The sequence below is a fragment of the Dendrobates tinctorius genome, unplaced genomic scaffold, assembly GCF_039654945.1.
Source record: "Dendrobates tinctorius isolate UK_male_01 unplaced genomic scaffold, ASM3965494v1 ptg000016l, whole genome shotgun sequence".
In the NCBI taxonomy this organism is placed as follows: Eukaryota; Metazoa; Chordata; class Amphibia; order Anura; family Dendrobatidae; genus Dendrobates; species Dendrobates tinctorius.
The window spans coordinates 5,173,542-5,194,339 of NW_027361684.1; the positions used below are offsets into that span (position 1 = coordinate 5,173,542).

The following is a 20,798-nucleotide window of genomic DNA, read 5'->3' on the forward strand; positions in this document are numbered from 1 at the left end:
TTGGAGAAGCAGCAGATATACTTACCAGATGCACGAAAATAATCACCTCACGGTCTGCTTGCGCCAATTCCTGCCGCGATGGGGAATACTCTGATTCTGAAGACATACTGCATGTAAAAATAATAAAAATCATTAGTACATACATAATTTAAAAGGACAGGCATATAATGTAATATACTCACATTCTTCGCTGATATAATGGGTTCTTGGTTGACTGTCTGCTCTTCAATCTGTCAGTGTAGTAGTGGCAGAGTTTTGGCAGGCACCTCCTTTATATAGACTTTTTTTTTTTGACTTTAGAAGATTATAACTAGGACAACAAGTGGACACCACCAAAAAAACGCAGCGCTAAAAAAACGCATACCTGCGCATGCCAGTGCGCACGTATGCGCATCCATAGGCTATAATGGCCATTTTTAGCGCAAAACATGCGCATACGTGCGCATGCGCTTTTTTCAAGGGCCAAAAAATGCAACATGCTGCGTCTGGAAAATACCAACGCACACCCCAAAAAAACGCAGCGCATGAAAATCGCATACATGCGCTTACCAGCGCGCAGGTATGCGCACCCATGTTAAAGATAGGGGAAAAATCGCATGCGCACATATGCGTTTTTTTCCAGCGCTAAAAAACGCAAATGTGAAACCAGCCTTTCTCATTGCTTTCCATGGGTAAAAAAAAATGCTGAAAGAATTGTAATGTTGCAGATTTAAAAAACGCTTCTCAAATTCAGTCAGGAAAAAAAACAAACAAATGAGAATATGAAATGTGCAATATCTCATCGCTTTTGATGGTACAGTAAAAAGCAGCTTTTTAACTTGCATAAAAAATGCTCCAAAAAAATGCTAAAAAGCTGCATGTGACTATAGCCTAAATGTATGTTTTATTTTTAACATGTAATAATAATAATCTCTTTATTTACATAGCGCCAACATATTCCACAGTGCTTTACAGACATGATCATCGCTGTCCCATTGGGGCTCACAATCTAAATTCCTATCAGTTTGTCTTCTTGAATGTGGGAGGAAACCGGAGAACCTGTAGGAAACCCACGGGGAGAACATGCAGACTCCTTGCAGTTGCTGTCCTTGGTGGAATCTGAACCCAGGACTCCAGTGCTAACCACTGAGCCACCATGCTGCCGTTCATTGACATTTGGCAATGGATCAGTTAAAAACAAACCCCCATAGATTTAAATGGCCATCTCTGAGCCACGAAAACCGATTGGTATAAGGCATGCACTTAGTTTAACAGACACACTGGTCGGTTAAAAAAACAACTGTGTGACTGGTTCCATTTTAAAGGCGTTTGGCCACTACTTTTTATTGATGGTCTTTCCTTAGGATAGGCCATCAATATTTGATTAGTAGGACTGAGATCTTTCCTTAGGATAGTTGATGAGTCATGAGTAAGACTGCAGAAAAAGAGGAAAAAATATTCAGCCTACCGTACATCAGTGTCCATATAGTCCATAAGCGGTCTGATGCCAGGAGATGTCCAGTGCGGTTTAACTGGCACTATAAATCCAATTCCAAAGAAAAAAAGAGGGGGTCTCCAGCACCAAAATTAGTGAAAAAAGATAAAACTCACATTTATTAGGAAGGTTTTAAAATCATATTAATAAACCACCATGACAGGCAAGGTTACCTTACGCGCTTCAGACGGATATTACATGTCCTTAGTCATAGGTATATCTTATCAAAACTAGGAAGCTTAAATAAATGAATACATGCAAAAACAGCAATAAACCATAAATCACAATAGATGAGTATTGCAAAAAAAAACCAAAAAACCCATATTACATTATATATTGCAAATCTGATCTATAATTTAAACCTTTCGGTGCACGAGCATCAAGAAGCAGGATCCATTTGGCCTCAGCTGATAATAGTGCAGCAAACCAATCACCACCTCGCTCCGCTCTTTTAATTCGCTCTATGCCCCTCACGGACAACGTAGATAAATCACCGCCATGCACTTCTGAGAAGTGTTTTGATAAACCAGAGCTATGTCTTTTATTGCTATAGTGATCAGTAGTCTCCACAGGGGCAGAAGCAGAAAGTGTTCAGCTAATCGTTTCTTTAACTTACGTGATGTACAACCAACATAATATTTGCTGCATGCTTCACAGCTAGCTAGATACACTACATAAGTTGTTGAACAGTTTATAAATGTTTTTATCTTATAAATTTTACCATTATTAGCCGAAAACTCTTTACAATTAGCCATATATCTGCACAGATTACATCTGGAGGTACCACACTTAAATGAACCCACTGTGCTGAGCCACATATTACTGCTTCTAGGGGTGATATACAGACTTGGTGATAGCAAATTGCCCAAATTTGTGGATTTTCTAGCTACAACGTTCACACCGTTTGACAGAATTTCCTTCAGAATTGGATCCTGTTCCAACATAGGTATATATTTAAGAAAAGCCTTTTTTATGTTAATAAAATCCAGACTATATGGGGTAGAAAATGTAAGCTGATTTTTATCATCTGATCCTGGTTCATTATCCCTCAACAAATCTGATCTTGATTTCTTAGTAGCAATAAATAAAGCCCTCTTAACAGATTTATTAGAGTACCCTCTCTGCTTCAATCTATCACATATAACTCCACATTCTGAATGAAAGGAAATTTCAGTCGAACACAATCTACGTGCCCTCACAAACTCTCCAATAGGTAAATTACGGATGGTATTAGCCGTGTGTGAACTGGTAGCATGTAATGTAGAATTACCGCTTGCAGGTTTTCTATATAAAGAAGTGGTGATCAAACCTGTCTTATCATCTCCATGTAGAAAAACATCCAAAAAAGGTGTGAACGGTTGGTATTATGGTATAGTATTATTAATTATGGTAAAATTTATAAGACAAAAACATTTATAAACTGTTCAACAACTTATGTAGTGTATCTAGCTAGCTGTGAAGCATGCAGCAAATATTATGTTGGTTGTACATCACGTAAGTTAAAGAAATGATTAGCTGAGCATATTTCTGCTTCTGCCCCTGTGGAGACTACTGATCGCTATAGCAATAAAAGATCTAGCTCTGGTTTATCAAAACACTTCTCAGAAGTGCATGGAGGTGATTTGTCTATGTTGTCCGTGAGGGGCATAAAGAGAATTAACAGAGCGGAGCGAGGTGGTGATTGGTTTGCTGCACTATTATCAGCTGAGGCTAAATGGATCCTGCTTCTTGATGCTCGTGCACCGAAAGGTTTAAATTATAGATCAGATTTGCAATATATAATGTAATATGGGTTTCTTTTTGTTTTTTTTTGCAATACTCATCTATTGTGATTTATGGTTTATTGCTGTTTTTGCATGTATTCATTTATGTCTGCAAACATATATTTCTTATTTATATGTTAGCTTTGTTTAGTAACATTACTTGCTTAGGTCTGAATAGGGTGGAGCTAATTAATTACCTGAAACTGGATGTTCACTCTGCAGTCTCCTCATGTATTCATTTATTTAAGCTTCCTAGTTTTGATAAGATATACCTATGACTAAGGACATGTAATATCTGTCTGAAACGCGTAAGGTAGCCTTGCCTGTCATGGTGGCTTATTAATATGATTTTAAAACCTTCCTAATAAATGTGAGTTTTATCTTTTTTCACTAATTTTGGTGCTGGAGACCCCCTCTTTTTTTTCTTTGGAATTGCATGAGTAAGACAGCTTAGTGTAGTCGAAACGCGTCGACTGGGTCATGTCGACCATGAAAATTTTCTTTTGTATGCACTAGAATTTGTTTTGAAAAAGAAAAGGAAAATCCAGTTCTGTTGAGCCGGACTCCAATTTTTTGTATTATAGTTCATCAATATTTGATTGATGGGGGTGAGGTCTTTCCTTTGGCTCACCCCCACCAATCAAATATTGATGGCCTATCCTATCAGCTGTTACCAGCGGCTCAAAATTCTTGAATTCTGCTATTTCTATATGAATGGGGAGTGGTTCTGCAGTACATGGCCACTAATGACGGAGCTTCTGTGTTTCAGCAGCATTCTAGAATTTGTAGCTGGTGCTGGTAGTAACTGATCAGTGGAGGGTCCTGTGTGTTGCACTCTAGCCAAACAGATGTATACAATTTATTCACTTTTTCATAGCTTGTAAAGATGCTTTTCAAAATAGCGACAAATGGATGTAAAAAAATGAAATACAGATTACAGACATGCAAATTCCGTTCAGATGTTTTCATTATCTTTTACATAAAATGCTAGCAACGCTATATAAACACATTTAGCACTCCATGACAATCTATGTTACACTGCCACATGCTACTGTGACTGAGTAACTTTCTCTCTATGGGCAGAGACACTGGTGACATGGTCAGAATTATGGATTGTGACTTCTTCTACTCAGCAGGACACATTTCGATGGTGTGATGATTGTGATGTTGTGATTTAACTACAACCGACAGCCTCAGTGGAACCCATGAGGGCTGATCAGTTGGGGAACTGAAAGTTGGACCCCCACCATGCCTAACTGATATTAATGACTTATTCAAAGGGCTCACTCACACCATCGTATAAACTGGACAAGTGCCATCCGCCATTGTTTTGATGGGTGGTACTCGTCCATCCCCATATTATTCTATGGAGCTATACACATGTCCAATTTTTTTTCTCAGATCAACTTGCAGCATGCACGATTTGCCTCCGATAATCTGATGGCACTCGCCCATTTAACTCTATGGGTCCATGGAAAAAATATGACCGCAGTCGGATGACATGCGAGTGTGGTCAGATTTTCTTGAATTGACAATTTTTCTTAAATTTCTAGATTGGATAATATATATTTTCTAATATTTCACAATATTGCTCCTTCTAAGGGATGGATCTCTATCTCCAGCTACAGCTCCTTACCAAAATAGAAGCCGGCTCTTCCTCTGGCTTTCCGGAAGAATTCCCCATCTGCTCTCGCATGGACATCTGCTCCATGTTGAACCAATAGCTCCACCAGATTCATGTTTCTTCTTTCAATGGCGATATGCAGAGCGGTCTGACCTGGTGGAACCACATGACCAAAATAAATCCACAAGCAACAATATAAGCAGGTGAGAAACATGATGCCTCCAAATCCTATAATCAAAGAGCTACATTGCCAAGACACAACTGCTGAGCCCACTCCTATCTCCACCAATGCATTCATAGACATGTACTTGTACATGCGAATGCATTCCCAGAGCTGTAGGGAAGGCTGAGATGGCTGCCACACTTGAGTCTTCCTGCTTTCGGGGGTCCAGAGGTCTCTGCTACACTGGAAATATAAACGGCGTTTGGAAGGTGAGGAGTCTTGTTACAAATTTAGCACTGAAACTCATTGCCTCTGTCACCATTTTTTTCATCAGGAGGCAGTCATATCTATTAGATTGCCATCTCATGGTTCACCATGTCCATTGCATGTTGACACGAGCACCAAATCTGTGCCCAGTATTAAAAGTAAGTAAGTTATAAAACAGATTCATCCAAGCACATGATATTGATACCTTAAAAAAAGGTCATCAATACCTGATTGGTGAGGGTTTCACACCTCATACCTCCACCAATCATCTGTTATTAGCTCTTGTGAATGTAAACATTGATCGGATCTGCACTGCGAGGCTTCATTCAATGTGTAGGAGCTGCTGCAGGGTACTGCATAAGAGCTCCTATTCTCTTGAGCTAATATCAGTTTATTGGTGTTGGTGCCAGATGATGGACAACCGCTAAGCTGATATTGATGACTTAACCTTAAGATAATTCATCAATATTGTAGGGGGTCAGCCCCTGCCAAGAAGTGAATTAAACTGTGACTTTGAGAGACGATGCTTGTCTCTGATTTGTGTGCACTTCGACTAGTCTTTTCCCCCTACAGCTTGCTGTGTGTTGGTTTAAACAAGAAGCAGGAAGTGTCTGTTCAGGAAGAAGAGAGGACTCAGGCCTGTGAGAGAGACAGGACAATAAGGGTCACCTATCTCTTAGAAAGTGCAAAATGAACTATCAGCTTCAAGGTAGAAGATAGTGTCCATTTACTGCAGGATCGATCACCAGGACCATGTCAGAAGGAAAGAGTCGCATGGCACAACCAAGATGGTTCTCCCCAAGTAGCTGTAACTTTGCATTGCCATAGCTGAAGTGTAGCTTGTGTGACACGCTCCAGCTATCTCTCCTTGTATCTATTATTGCTATTGTCATTAAAAGAACTGTTAGTTTTATTTTCTGGCATTTATTCCTCTGTCTTTCAATAAAGCCGATGTTTTGTTTCTGCCTCCTCGTCTACTATACTGTATTTGAATTCTGCCCGGCGGTGTCATTCAAGCACCGCTACAATATCATTTAACTTTAGAAGGGTTGTCTCATGAAGACAACTCCTACCCATACGTCCAGTGATGGCATACAAATATCATGGAGGTAATGAGGCAAGATGGTCAGCATTTTACATCTGCTCCTAATTTACATTATTTATTGCAAATTTGTCTTATTACAACCTACCAATTCACGGAGGGGATGATTGCTTAGTATTAAAATTGCACACAAAAAAAGGCTTAGAACCAAAAGGAGAACACCAAACTTAAGATCTAAAGAAGAGTGTGGAACATAGATGAAAGGATAAAATACCTTTATTAACAATAGTGGATATGATAGCACTACATACAAAGAGGAGCCTGCACTTGTAGTAAAACTGAAAAACTACAATATATTTCTACACATAAAATACATATGATTAAAAAATATTCCTTTCAACCTTATCTTAAGTTCTCCTATTGGTTCTAGTTTATTTTCCGAATGGTCTACCATTCATCCATTTAAGATGCACCGGATTATAAGACGCACCCCAAATTTTGAGGAGAAAAATAGGAAAAAAAACTTTTTTTTAATAAATTGGTGGTGCTTCTTACAATTCATGCGTCTTATTGCTTACTGGGGGGGGTGGCTGCGGTGAAGCGGGGTCCCAGGGTTGCTGCTGGTGGAGGCATGAATGGGGCGATGCTGCGGACCCCAGACTGGAAGGAAGGGGTGTTCAGATGTGCGAAGCTGCGGGTGTTCGGTGGTGCGAGGGCTCCGCCGACATTTTGTGAAAGCCTGGAGCCCCTGCACTTCCATGATTTTCTATGCAGTGGACTCCAGGAAAATGGCTGCCGGGGGCGCGGTGCATGCACAGATGGAGATCTTGGCACTGAGATCACATCTCCTGAGATCTTGGTGCCAAGATCTCCATCTGCCCATGCGCCGCCCCCGGCAGCCATTTTCTCGGAGTCCACTGCAAAGTAAACCATGGAAGTGCTGGGGCTCCGGGCTTTCACAAAATGTTGGCGGAGCCCCCACACCACCGAACACCCACAGTGTCGCACATCCAAACACCCCTCATCCCAGCCTGCGGCCTGCAGCAACGCTCCACTCTTGCCTCCTACAGCAGCAACCCTGGGACCCTGCTTCACTGTGGCCGGTAAGATGCACCCCCCATTTTCCCCCCAAATTTGGGGGGGGAAAAGTGCTTCTTGTAATCCAAAAAATATGGTACTATTTAGATGGTTTAATTAACTATTTTAGTTGATGTATATCAATTGCGATGTTCAGTACGTGCCAACAAAAAAAGGCTTTTATAGGGAGCTGGTCAGACACAGGTGGTGTCTAGCTTACAGTCTATTAGTGACGCCCATACTATTAGATTAAGCGGGCTGCCCAGCACTATCTACAGTAAGTGCACCCCATAAGGAGAGACGCCATAGTTTACGTTTACAATGCCAACACTGATGGGCTCAGCTGCACCCTGAATATAAAAAAATGCAAAAAATATAATATATGAGTTATTGGTCAATATTTTGTCCAAAATACGCAAGCTTGTAACCCAAGTCAAGGGTCCTCATACTTGCGAGTCCTAACACTAAATTAAAAGCAAAAGTCACAGTAAGAGGAATTAAAATTCCCCCAAAATTCAAGAATAAGCATAGCAAAAAAAGGCAACAGAATTTACCTGCCCAGGTCTCAGAAGTAATGCAGTATCAGGATTAAGCAAACCCATATAATAAGGATGGTGGAATCTGGTCCAATAACGCTATTAACCAGTAGATACAGAGTTAATCTAAAGTTTAATAGTGTTATTAAGATGCCCAACTGCTGGCCTGAAAGTGTGGCACCTGGCGAAAATTAACTTTATTTCTCCTTGGAGCCGCCGGTTTTCAGTCATGCAGGCGCAACCGAAGCAATTACACTCACTGCTCACAGCATGCGCCCATAAGCACATCCTGGCACTGATAGCCGGCACAGCAGTGCATCAGTACAGAGCCAGTGGCCTGTAAGTACCGTGGTGTGCTTACAGCCATTGCTCTTAGTGCTGTGAGTGGTGAAGGTAGTCGAGCCTGCATGACTGAAAGCAGGCGGCTCCCAGGAGAAATAAAGTATATTTTCTCCCAGGTGCCACACTCTCAATACAGTGGTGGGCACCTTCATAATGCTATTAACCTGCAGAGTAACCTTATATCTGTAGGTTAATGGTGTTATCGGACCTGAGAGTTTTGACAGTTTTCCTTTGAACAGCAGCTCCCTAATGTGCTATTTCTAGAATCATTGCCTTTAAAAGCCTTCCTAGACCAATTCAATGTAACATGGAAGGAAAAATTTACTATGTTTTTGCTTTAGATCTGTCTGTGATTGCAGAGTAAATGAGTTTTTATTTTCTCTGTTTGATCTGGCAAAATCAGTTTTATTTTAAAAATGTTGCTTCATCTTGAGACATAAGAATTCCATGCCTGGTATAGCACCACATTGCTGTTCCCAAGAAACCCAGACACATTTTACAGCTAAATCTTTGTGCTTAGCCATTTTTTGTATTACTTAAGTGCGCACATTTTAGGCTGAAAATATTTTCATATGTGTTTGATTAAACATTTTGTAACGCTAAACTTGTACACTTTGTTTCCCTGCATATTTCTGGTTATAGAATAGGATAACTAATAATCTGTCAGTGAGCTTATCCTGACGTTTGTAACTGTTTTACCTGTCTTTTTATGAGCAGCATCATGGCTGATTTATGAAAATATCAATTTGCACCTCAATTTTGATGTGGTGTATAATCATAAATCATCAGAGGAATTTAGAAACAGACAGATTGAAAAGTTTAAAGCTCTCCTTCAGAATGAGTCTACTGACAGATTCTCTTTTAACTCATTCTGCAGCCTGCACTGTATAAGGAAAATGAGCTGAAAAAAAGACAAACCCAAATGCACACTTTTTTTAGCCCAAGAACATGCATTTAGATTAAAAAAAAAATTGCTCCCCAAGGTATTTTTTTACATTTTGTTTTCACAGGGAAGACATTGCAGCTGTATTGTATAAGGTTTAAAAACCATGCAGCTGTAGGTGACCACTTGTTACATGACCACTGTGTCTAAGGGAAGAGTCAGACGGCCGTATAAGTCAAACTGGGATTGCAACGTAATGCTCGGACTGGCTGGCCGAGCTTGACGGCATGTGTTTCTATGCAGCTGTCACACGCGAGGTCGGGAGAGCCGTCTACCAGTCCGAGCATTGCATTGCAATCCCTGTCGAAGTTATATTGATGTATCACTCTTCCCTAAGGGTTTTAGTGCTGCATAATAAAATTATAGCTTAGAATTAAAGGGAATCTGTCACCTCATTTTAGCCCTATAAGCTGCAGCCACCGCCATCAGGGGTTTATCTACAGCATTCTGTAATGCTGTAGATAAGCCCCCGATGAAACCTGAAATAGAAGAAAAACACATTAGATTATACTCACCGGGGGGCGGAGTCGGGTGCGGTGGGTGTCTCGGTCCGGTCAGGTGCCTCCCATCTTCATACGATGATGTCCTCCTCCTTGCTTCTCCCTTGGCTCCTGCGCAGGCATACTTTATCTGCCCTGTTGAGGGCAGAGTAAAGTACTGCAGTGAGCAGGCACTGGGAAAGGTCAGAGAGCTCCTGCGCACTGCAGTACTCTACTCTGCCATCAACAGGGCAGATAAAGTATGCCTGCGCAGGAGCCAAGGGAGAAGCAAGGAGGAGGACATCATCGTATGAAGATGGGAGGCGCCGGACGGGACGGCGACACCCATCGGACCGGACTGAACGCCGGGGTGAGTATAATCTATCTCATTTTTCTTATCATTCAGGTTTCATCGGGGGGGGCTTATCTACAGCATTACAGAATGCTGTAGATAAGCCCCTGATGGTGGTGCCGGCAGCTGATAGGGCTAAAATGGGGTGACAGACTCCCTTTAAAAGGAATTACATCCCGAAAACAGCTAACCCCCAAATAGATTTTGGCACGGCAAATTATAACCAATCCATATGTGGTTATTTCTTGTGTTATGTTGTATTTCTTGATCAAACTTTAGTAATGCATTTTCCTAGAACAAAGCAGACAGTACACTCAGGAATCAGGCAGAACATACCTCTGTAATACGTGTCTGTATATGCAGAATTAATAAATTCTTTCAGATTGTCTGTCTTTGCTGCAATGTCCAGCAATAAAGGGATGGTGTCATTTTTGCCATAGCTTAAATTCAACATTGCCTTTAATAAGCAGGTTTTCCCAGTGTCAGGTTCTGTGAAATAAGGGAAACAAAACATTCATTTTTAATTCATTTATTTTTTTCCTCATATGAATTGGGATGATATAGTGTAAAAATAAAATGTAACAAATAATATTGTTATAAATAATTAAGACTATTGCAAACTTTCAGCAAAAATATGGAATCTTACCTCCCATCAATCCCATTTTCCATGGGAATGATGTGTGAAACAAACCTCAAAAGTAATGTGTTGAGGCAAATGTAACTCAAAGTGGGAGAGTTGTTGATCCGACCCTCAAAATCCCGGCACAGTGAGAATTGTAGAGTCTTCAAGGTGTAAACTAGTCCGTATGACCAGATTGCCATATGTATAGTCACAGATGTGCCGGGTATTGAGTAGTGATGAGCGATTGTCCTTGGATAAGGTGTTATCATGCTCGGGTGCTAACCGAGTGACTTTGGCGTGCTCAAAAAATATATTTGTGTCCCCACGGCTGATTGACAGCCCCAAAACATTCAAGGATTGTCCGTTTGTTAGACAATGTCTTTTTATGTAACCTATAAATCCTAATCATGAGTCCAATTCTAAGTAAGAAGACTCTCAACTAGTTACCTTTAAACTCTTTGTTACTAAGGCGTTTCTGAGTCCGCAGCAAATAAACCAGTAGATCATCGAGCTCTTCACAGTCTCCATATGCGGCAGCATCAAAGATCCGGGTCCGGTCATACAGCTTAAATGTCCTGTCCCGACAGCTGGTTGTAGACTCCACAGACGAGCTCTGTCTGTGATAGAAAAGTCACAGAACCAATAATGCGTACACTAGAGATTGCTTTGTTAGCGTTCTACTTGGGAACAATTTACCTATCTGTTCATCATGTCCATTATACAGTCATGGCCAAAAGTATTGACACCGCTGCAATTCTGTCAGATAATACTCAGTTTCTTCCTGAAAATGATTGCAAACACAAATTCTTTGGTATTATTATCTTCATTTAATTTGTCTTAAATGAAAAAACACAAAAAGAATTGTCCTAAAGCCAAATTGGATATAATTCCACACCAAACATAAAAAAGAGGGTGGACAAAAGTATTGGCACTGTGCGAAAAATCATGTGATGCTTCTCTAATTTGTGTAATTAACAGCACCTGTAACTTACCTGTGGCGCCTAACAGGTGTTGGCAATAACTAAATCACACTTGCAGCCGGTTGACATGGATTAAAGTTGACTCAACCTCTGTCCTGTGTCCTTGTGTGTACCACATTGAGCATGGAGAAAAGAAAGAAGACCAAAGAACTGTCTGAGGACTTGAGAAACCAAATTGTGAGGAAGCATGAGCAATCTCAAGGCTACAAGTCCATCTCCAAAGACCTGAATGTTCCTGTGTCTACCGTGCGCAGTGTCATCAAGAAGTTTAAAGCCCATGGCACTGTGGCTAACCTCCCTAGATGTGGCCGGAAAAGAAAAATTGACAAGAGATTTCAACGCAAGATTGTGCGGATGTTGGATAAAGAACCTCCACTAACATCCAAACAAGTTCAAGCTGCCCTGCAGTCCGAGAGTACAACAGTGTCAACCCGTACTATCCGTCGGCAACTGAATGAAAAGGGACTGTATGGTAGGAGACCCAGGAAGACTCCACTTCTTACCCCGAGACATAAAAAAGCCAGGCTGGAGTTTGCCAAAACTTACCTGAAAAAGCCTAAAACATTTTGGAAGAATGTTCTTTGGTCAGATGAGACAAGAGTAGAGCTTTTAGGGCAAAAGCATCAACATAGAGTTTACAGGAGAAAAAAGAGGCATTCAAAGAAAAGTACACGGTCCCTACAGTCAAACATGGCGGAGGTTCCCTGATGTTTTGGGGTTGCTTTGCTGCCTCTGCCACTGTACTGCTTGACCGTGTGCATGGCATTATGAAGTCAGAAGACTACCAACAAATTTTGCAGCATAATTTAGGGCCCAGTGTGAGAAAGCTGGGTCTACCTCAGAGGTCATGGGTCTTCCAGCAGGACAATAACCCAAAACACACTTCAAAAAGCACTAGAAAATGGTTTGAGAGAAAGCACTGGAGACTTCTAAGGTGGCCAGCAATGAGTCCAGACCTGAATCCCATAGAACACCTGTGGAGAGATCTAAAAATGGCAGTTTGGAGAAGGCACCCTTCAAATATCAGGGACCTGGAGCAGTTTGCCAAAGAAGAATGGTCTAAAATTCCAGCAGAGCATTGTAAGAAACTCATTGATGGTTACCGGAAGCGGTTGGTCGCAGTTATTTTGGCTAAAGGTTGTGCAACCAAGTATTAGGCTGAGGGTGCCAATACTTTTGTCCGGCCCATTTTTGGAGTTTTGTGTGAAATGATCAATGTTTTGCTTCATTCTCTCTTGTGTTTTTTCATTTAAGACAAATTAAATTAAGATAATAATACCAAAGAATTTGTGTTTGCAATCACTTTCATGAAGAAACGGAATATTATCTGACAGAATTGAAGGGGTGTCAATACTTTTGGCCATGACTGTATGTTGTCAAAATAATTGAAACCCCTTGTCACAACCACATGCCTTTGGAGTAAATAAATAAGGTAGCTCTGTTATCACTAAAGATATAATTTGTAGGACAGGGCGAGGCCAAAAAAAAATCAGTGAATAGGGATAGGCGAACCCGAACTGTAAAGTTCGGGACTCCTACCGAACACATAGTGTTTGGTCACAAGGTCCCGAACACGGGTTTCCATGGGAAACCAGTGTTACAGTTTGGGTCCAAGGTCGGCTGTAAAAAAAAGCAGAAAATTAATAATAAACATCATAATTATACTTACCTGTACAGTGACGTGTCCTCCAGTCCCGCTGTCTCCCGGCCGCATCTGCTTCTGGGGCCGCTCATTAACTTCCCGCGGTATTCACTGCACTCAGCAGTCTTCGGCTTTGCTGTTGACCAAACCTTTCTTCTGGATGAAGACAATCTCCTCATAGTTACCCATACACGGAAAGGCTTGGCCAAGTGTGTTCTCTATGACAGAGCCTCCTCTAGCAGCAGCTTTTCTCGTACAGAACAAAAAGATCGGCCATTGGAAATCTAACCAGCCCAATTCTTCTCTCCCAGCGACATAATCTGGTTCAGAGGGGCCAAAATATTCGAGTATGCCCCTAACCAGGTAACCCTGATTACAACTACAGCAAGATGACCTTTCTTTGATGAGATCCTGAACCTAATAGTTATCAAACATGCCCCTCCCAGGCTATAAGCCTACAAATATAAAGTGGTTGTCCGGTCAAAACCAATAAGTCTGCAGTCACTCTGTGTGACTGCAGGCTTACGCATCCCCCCCAGCGCATGCATTGTGCACTGCAGGGATTCGCTGGTTTCTGAGTCGGAAGCGAAGGGTATGTATGAATTGAATTATACATACTACTGGCCAGAGGGCATGGCCTCACTCTCCAAACACCTGTATGAAGTGAGGCTGTGTCCTCTAGTAAGACACGCCCACTGGCCGTCCGCGTCTCTGGATGGGGCACGACCTTGCTCAATACAAGTGTATGGAACGAGGACGTGTCCACTGCCAGAGGTATGTATAACTCAACAAACCCTCCGTTCCCGGGTCTGAAACTGGCGAATCCCCGCAGTGCACAGTGTGAGCGCTGGGGGGATTTGTGAGTTTGCAATTAAAAGAAAAAAGGTTTGCTACCATGAATAAATGCTGAAACTGAACATAGGTAACCGGCACAGCTGCTCTATTCCAGGACTTCAATTCAGTACCGACTCAGGGATCCCAGGTGCCAACCATGGGAAAAACACTTAGGCAATGTCCAAATCCAAAAATGAAGAAGAGAGTGGCATTCACCGTCCCATAAAATGTCCTTTATTTGGATTTACATAAACCAGAGGTAGGAGAGTTCTCAGTGGAGAAGCAATGGATGATGGCTGTTTCGCGCTAATGTGCGCTTCTTCAGGTCCTATAGAAGCACACATTATCTTGAAACGTCCGTCGTCCAGTGCGTGTCCAAGTAAATCCAAATAAAGGACATTTTATGGGACGGTGAGTGCCACTATCTTCTTTGTTTTTGGATAAGGTTTGGTACCGTGTTAGCCAGTTGAAAAAAGATTGCTCTAAGTGGGAAAAACCAGATAATCTTGTAGATATGATTCCTCTCAGTATCAGTATACCCTCCTCAAATAGGTTTTTTTAATTGGCGTTTTGTACTGCCCACGTATTTTAAATGACAAGAGCTTCCTTCATGAATGTAGCTCTTATCATTTAAAATACGTCGGCAGTTCAAAACGCCAATTAAAAACTAGGATTAGAGAGCACATACAGTATATGATGTGGAAAATGTCAACCTGAATAGAAACACATCACAGGTTTCTAAACACTTTATAGAATGTCATCAGGGTAACCTGGAATCACTGAGAATATATGGGATAGAAAAAATATTTAAAACCTATTGGAGGAGAGGATACTGAAACAACCTTAAGAAACAGGGAGGCGTGGTGGATTTTTAAATTGAATACCAGAATACCATCAGGATTGAATAAGAGAAAAGACATGATGCTTTTCTATTAAATTATTTTATTCAATTTATATTCCTTAGTCTTTCTAATAATTAATTGATCTTGCATCTACTATAGGGAGCAAATATTAAATAAATCTATCTTCCCCATGTAACCAGCTTATGGAAAATAGGGTCCTTACATTTACACCACGGGTTTACCTATATCTAACCACAGATTATGTTTCACTGAATGTTACCTATTTGCCTGAGAGAATAGGAGAAAAATCTCAACTTTCTTGTGTTTTTTTGCACATTCACTTACATATAGAAAGAGTAGCAATTGAATGTCTTTAAAAAATTATATCACTCAATTGAAATACATCTTTGCGCCAAAAATAATTCTTCCATATTGGGGGATGAATACTGCTCGCAATTCTTTTTGTATATAGAAAGGAAAACAACTCTGTTTGAGAAAAAAAATATTTTTCTCACGTGTGTTTTTTACATGCGCTTTTTTGCGCATTTAGTTATATATGGAAAGAGGAGTAATTGAATGTTTTCAAAAATTATATCATTTAACGGAAACACATTTTTTGAGCTAAAAATAACTCTTTCTCTTATATCACAGGATTCTTTTTGTACACAGAAAGGAAACAAATTTCCTTTTGTTAACAACATGATTCTGCTCATATCTACAGTGTTTAATTTTCTGATCAAATAAACATCATGCCCCAAGGTAATTTATTTCTTTATGGAAATCAGTCACTTATTAGTTATTTCTTCAGTGCTTTTTATCAATATATGTTAATAAAATGTCTGTTTTTAATGCGTTATTTGTTAGATACTGGGGTATGTAAAAATAAGTGCGAGTAGGCATATATTCTTCTGCTATAAAAAAAGAAAAAAGGGGGGAAAAATCCTTTCCTGCCATGTTATATCCCATCTGGGATCTCATCTTCCTTTTTTCATGTATGACATTTTTTTCTTAGGCTTTTCACTATAATTATGCTGCTGTCTTTTATGTGTTCCTAATGTTTTTTCACATCATGGAAAACCCCCCAACATTTTTTAATTGTGTTTAATGTCTGTTTATCTGTTTCTACTTTGTGCCTATATTTCAACATAATCTTGTTAATCGATTATTCCACCGATGAGCTCACCGGATAATGGTATACAAATTCTTTGGTATTACTATCTTCATTTAATTTGTCTTAAATAAAAAAACACAAAAGAGAATGAAGCAAAAAGCAAAACATTGATCATTTCACACAAAACTCCAAAAATGGGCCAGACAAAAGTATTGGCACCCTCAGCCTAATACTTGGTTGCACAACCTTTAGCCAAAATAACTGCAACCAACCGCTTCCGGTAACCATTAATGAGTTTCTTACAATGCTCTGCTGGAATTTAAGACCATTCTTCTTTGGCAAACTGCTCCAGGTCCCTGATATTTGAAGGGTGCCTTCTCCAAACTGCCATTTTTAGATCTCTCCACAGGTGTTCTATGGGATTCAGGTCTGGACTCGTTGCTGGACACCTTAGAAGTCTCCAGTGCTTTCTCTCAAACCATTTTCTAGTGCTTTTTGAAGTGTGTTTTGTGTCATTGTCCTGCTGGAAGACCCATGACCTCAGTGTCACGTCTGCCATGTCTGTTTGCCTCAAGAACTCCTGGAGCGATGTGCATGCGCATGCTTTGTCTGCTGTCCTGCATGTCCCCTAGAGCAGTGTGCACACTCACCTCATCTCTGAGCTACAGGATGCCTGCGTTTCTGCTCTGCCTTCTGTGATCTTCTCGTCTTGTACCTTGGACCCTGGCGTGTCTCTACACGCACCCTGTCTTGTGCCTTGGCGTGTCTCTACACGCACTCTGTCTTATCCTATGCTTTGGCGTGGCTCTACACACGCACCCTGTCTCGTTTGTGAACCTTGGCGTGTCCCCTACACACGCACCTCGCTTTGAACCCTGGCGTGTCCCCTACACACGCACCTTGCCTTGCACCTAGCCTTGAACCCTGGCGTGTCCCCTAAACACGCACTTAGCCTTGAACCCTGGCGTGTCCCCTACACACGCACCTAGCCTTAGACCTTGGCGTGTTCCATAAACACGCACCCTGCTTGGATATCTGTCATGCCTCCTTGCCTGAACCCTGGTTTGCCTGCCGGATGCCCGGAACCTGCCGACCGTTGCCAGAGGTCCGGAACCAGATGACTACGGCCTGATGTCCGGAGCTGATGTCTGCAGCCTGATCCCTGGACCCTGTCGGTTTGCCAGCAGTCCGGAGTCCGATGCCATCATGCCATTACCTGTGCCTAGGCGTGCCACCTGGCACGTACCATGTTATGGACCTTGGCGTGCCCACGCGCGCACCTTGCACGTTTTGCTTGTTTACTCTATATGTGATCCTGTGTTATTCTAATGAAGATACCTTGCACCTACGTCTAGTCTCGTCTTGCTTCCTGCTCGTCCTTGTCGTCAGACACTCGTCTAGTGTCCCCTGAGCCGGCCGTCTGGTCCCAGCAGTCGTGGTGGCTCACCCCCTTGGTCTTGCCCCTGACACTCCCTGTATAGGGGGTGGATTCTCACAAGGTCAGCTCGCAATCGGTGGGTGGGTGCCACGACCCAGAGGGTCCACTCAAAAAATGGGCTCAGCAGGAGCTGAGTCCATCACACTCAGAGGGAGACCCAGCTTTCTCCCACTGGGCCCTACATTATGCTGCAAAATTTGTTGGTAGTCTTCAGACTTCATAATGCCATGCACACGGTCAAGCAGTCCAGTGCCAGAGGCAGCAAAGCAACCCCAAAACATCAGGGAACCTCCGCCATGTTTGACTGTAGGGACCGTGTTCTTTTCTTTGAATGCCTCTTTTTTTCTCCTGTAAACTCTATGTTGATGCCTTTGCCCAAAAGGCTCTACTTTTGTCTCATCTGACCAGAGAACATTCTTCCAAAACGTTTTAGGCTTCTTCAGGTAAGTTTTGGCAAACTCCAGCCTGGCTTTTTTATGTCTCGGGGTAAGAAGTGGGGTCTTCCTGGGTCTCCTACCATACAGCCCTTTTTCATTCAGATGCTGACGGATAGTACGGGTTGACACTGTTGTACCCTCGGACTGCAGGGCAGCTTGAACTTGTTTGGATGTTAGTCGAGGTTCTTTATCCAACATCCGCACAATCTTGCGTTGAAATCTCTTGTCAATTTTTCTTTTCCGTCCACATCTAGGGTGGTTAGCCACAGTGCCATGGGCTGTAAACTTCTTGATGACACTGTGCACGGTAGACACAGGAACATTCAGGTTTTTGGAGATGGACTTGCAGCCTTGAGATTGCTCATGCTTCCTCACAATTTGGTTTTTCAAGTCCTCAGACAGTTCTTTGGTCTTCTTTCTTTTCTCCATGCTCAATGTGGTACACACAAGGACACAGGACAGAGGTTGAGTCAACTTTAATCCATGTCAACTGGCTGCAAGTGTGATTTAGTTACTGCCAACACCTGTTAGGTGCCACAGGTAAGTTACAGATGCTGTTAATTACACAAATTGGAGAAGCATCACATGATTTTTCAAACAGTGCCAATACTTTTGTTCACCCTCTTTTTTATGTTTGGTGTGGAATTATATCCAATTTGGCTTTAGGACAATTCTTTTTGTGTTTTTTCATTTAAGACAAATTAAATGAAGATAATAATACCAAAGAATTTGTGTTTGCAATCATTTTCAGGAAGAAACTTAGTATTATCTGAGAGAATTGCAGGGGTGTCAATACTTTTGGCCACAACTATATGTTTTTTGGAATCATGATTAACCCCTTTACCCCCAAGGGTGGTTTGCAAGTTCATAACCGGCCAATTTTTACAATTCTGACCATTGTCCCTTTATGAGGTCATAACTCTGAAATGCTTCCATGGATCTCGGTGATTCTGACATTGTTTTCTCGTGACATATTGTACTTCATGTTAGTGGTAAAATTTCATTGATATAACTTGCGTTTATTTGGAAAAAAACAGAAATTTGGTGAAAATGTTGAAAATTTCACAATTTTCCAACTTTGAATTTTCATGTCCTTAAATCACAGAGATATGGCACACAAAAAACTAAATAAATAACATTTCCCACATGTTTACTTTACATCAGCACAATTTTGGAACCAAAATTTTTTTTCGTTAGGAAGTTATAAGGGTTAAAAGTTGACCAGCGATGTCTCATTTTTGCAACACCATTTTATTTTTACGGACCACATCACATTTGAAGTCACTTTGAAGAGTCTATATGAAAATACCCAGAAGCGACACCATTCTAAAAACTGCACCCCTTAAGGTGCTCAAAACCACATTCAAGACGTTTATTAACCCTTCAGGTGCTTCACAGGAATTTTTTGAATGTTTAAAAAAAATGAACATTTAACTTTTTTTCACAAAAAAATTACTTCAGGTCCAATTTTTTTTATTTTTCCAAGGGTAAAAGGAGAAATTGGACCCCAAAAGATATTGTGCAATTTGTCCTGAGTACGCTGATACCTGATATGTGGGGGGAACCACTGTTTGGGCGCATGGCAGAGCTCGGAAGGGAAGGAGCGCCGTTTGACTTTTTCAATGCAAAATTGGCTGGAATTGAGATCGGACGCCATGTCACATTTCGAGAGCCCCTGATGTGCCTAAACAGTGGAAACCCCCCACAAGTGACCCCATTTTGGAAACTAGACCCTCCCAAGGAACTTATCTAGATATGTGGTGAGAACTTTGGACCCCCAAGGGCTTCACAGAAGTTTATAACGTACAGCCATACAATTAAAAAAATCATATTTTTTCCACAAAAATGATCTTTCCACCCCCAATTTTTATTTTCCCAAAGGTAACAGGACCCTAAAAGTTATTGTGCAATTGTCCTGAGTACGCTGATACCCCACATGTGGGGGTAAAGCACTATTTGGGCACATGGCAGAGCTCGGAAGGGAAGCAGCGCCATTTGACTTTTTTGGTTGGAATTGAGATTGGACGCCATGTCGCATTTGGAAAGCCCCTGATGTGCCAAAAGGTGGAAACCCCCCAATTGTAACTCCAACCCTAACCCCAACACACCACTAACCTAATCTCAGCCCTAACCCTAACAGGAAAATGGAAATAAATACTTTTTTTATTTTATTATTTTTCCCTAACTAAGGGGGTGATAATGGGGGGTTTGGTTTACTATTTATGGCAGTTTTTATATTTGGCGGCTGTCACACGCTAAAAGACGCTTTTTATTGTAAAAATAGTTTTTGCATCACCACATTTTCAGAGCTATAATTTTTCCATATTTTGACCCACCGAGTCATGTGGGGTCTTATTTTTTGCGGGACGAGTTGATGTTTTTATTGGTACCATTTTTGGGCACGTGACATTTTTTGATCGCTTTTTATTCCGATTTTTGGGACAAAGAATGAACAAAAACCAGCATTTCATGAGCTTCTTTTGGGGGGGTGTTTACACCGTTGATAAATTGATAAAGCGGTTTTATTCTTTGGGTCAGTGCGATTACAGCGATACCTCATTTATGTGTTTTTTATGTTTTGGCGCTTTTATGCAATGAAAACAATTTTATATAAAAAAAAATTATTTTGCATCGCTTTATTCTGCGAGCTATAACTTTTTTATTTTTTGGCTGATGATGCTGTGTGGTGGCTTGTTTTTGGCGGGACAAGATGCCGTTTTCAGCGGTACCATGGTTATTTATATCCGTCTTTTTGATCGCGCGTTATTGCACTTTTTGTTCGGCAGTATGATGATACAGAATTGTTTTTTGCTTCGTTTCTTTTTTTTGG

The 20,798-nt window shown here is 41.2% G+C and overlaps 1 protein-coding gene across 1 annotated transcript in view; it reads right to left on the reverse strand.

Annotated features, from left to right (window-relative positions):
- TRPV1 (transient receptor potential cation channel subfamily V member 1) overlaps positions 1-20,798 on the reverse strand; it is an 84,341-nt gene that overhangs the window by 39,969 nt on the left and 23,574 nt on the right. Inside the window, exons 3-5 of the mRNA XM_073565304.1 lie at positions 11,132-11,301; positions 10,399-10,551; positions 4,874-5,014 (exon numbers count right to left, since the gene is read on the reverse strand). Coding sequence (XP_073421405.1) covers positions 4,874-5,014; positions 10,399-10,551; positions 11,132-11,301 — 464 coding nt within the window. The remainder of the gene's footprint in view (positions 1-4,873; positions 5,015-10,398; positions 10,552-11,131; positions 11,302-20,798) is intronic.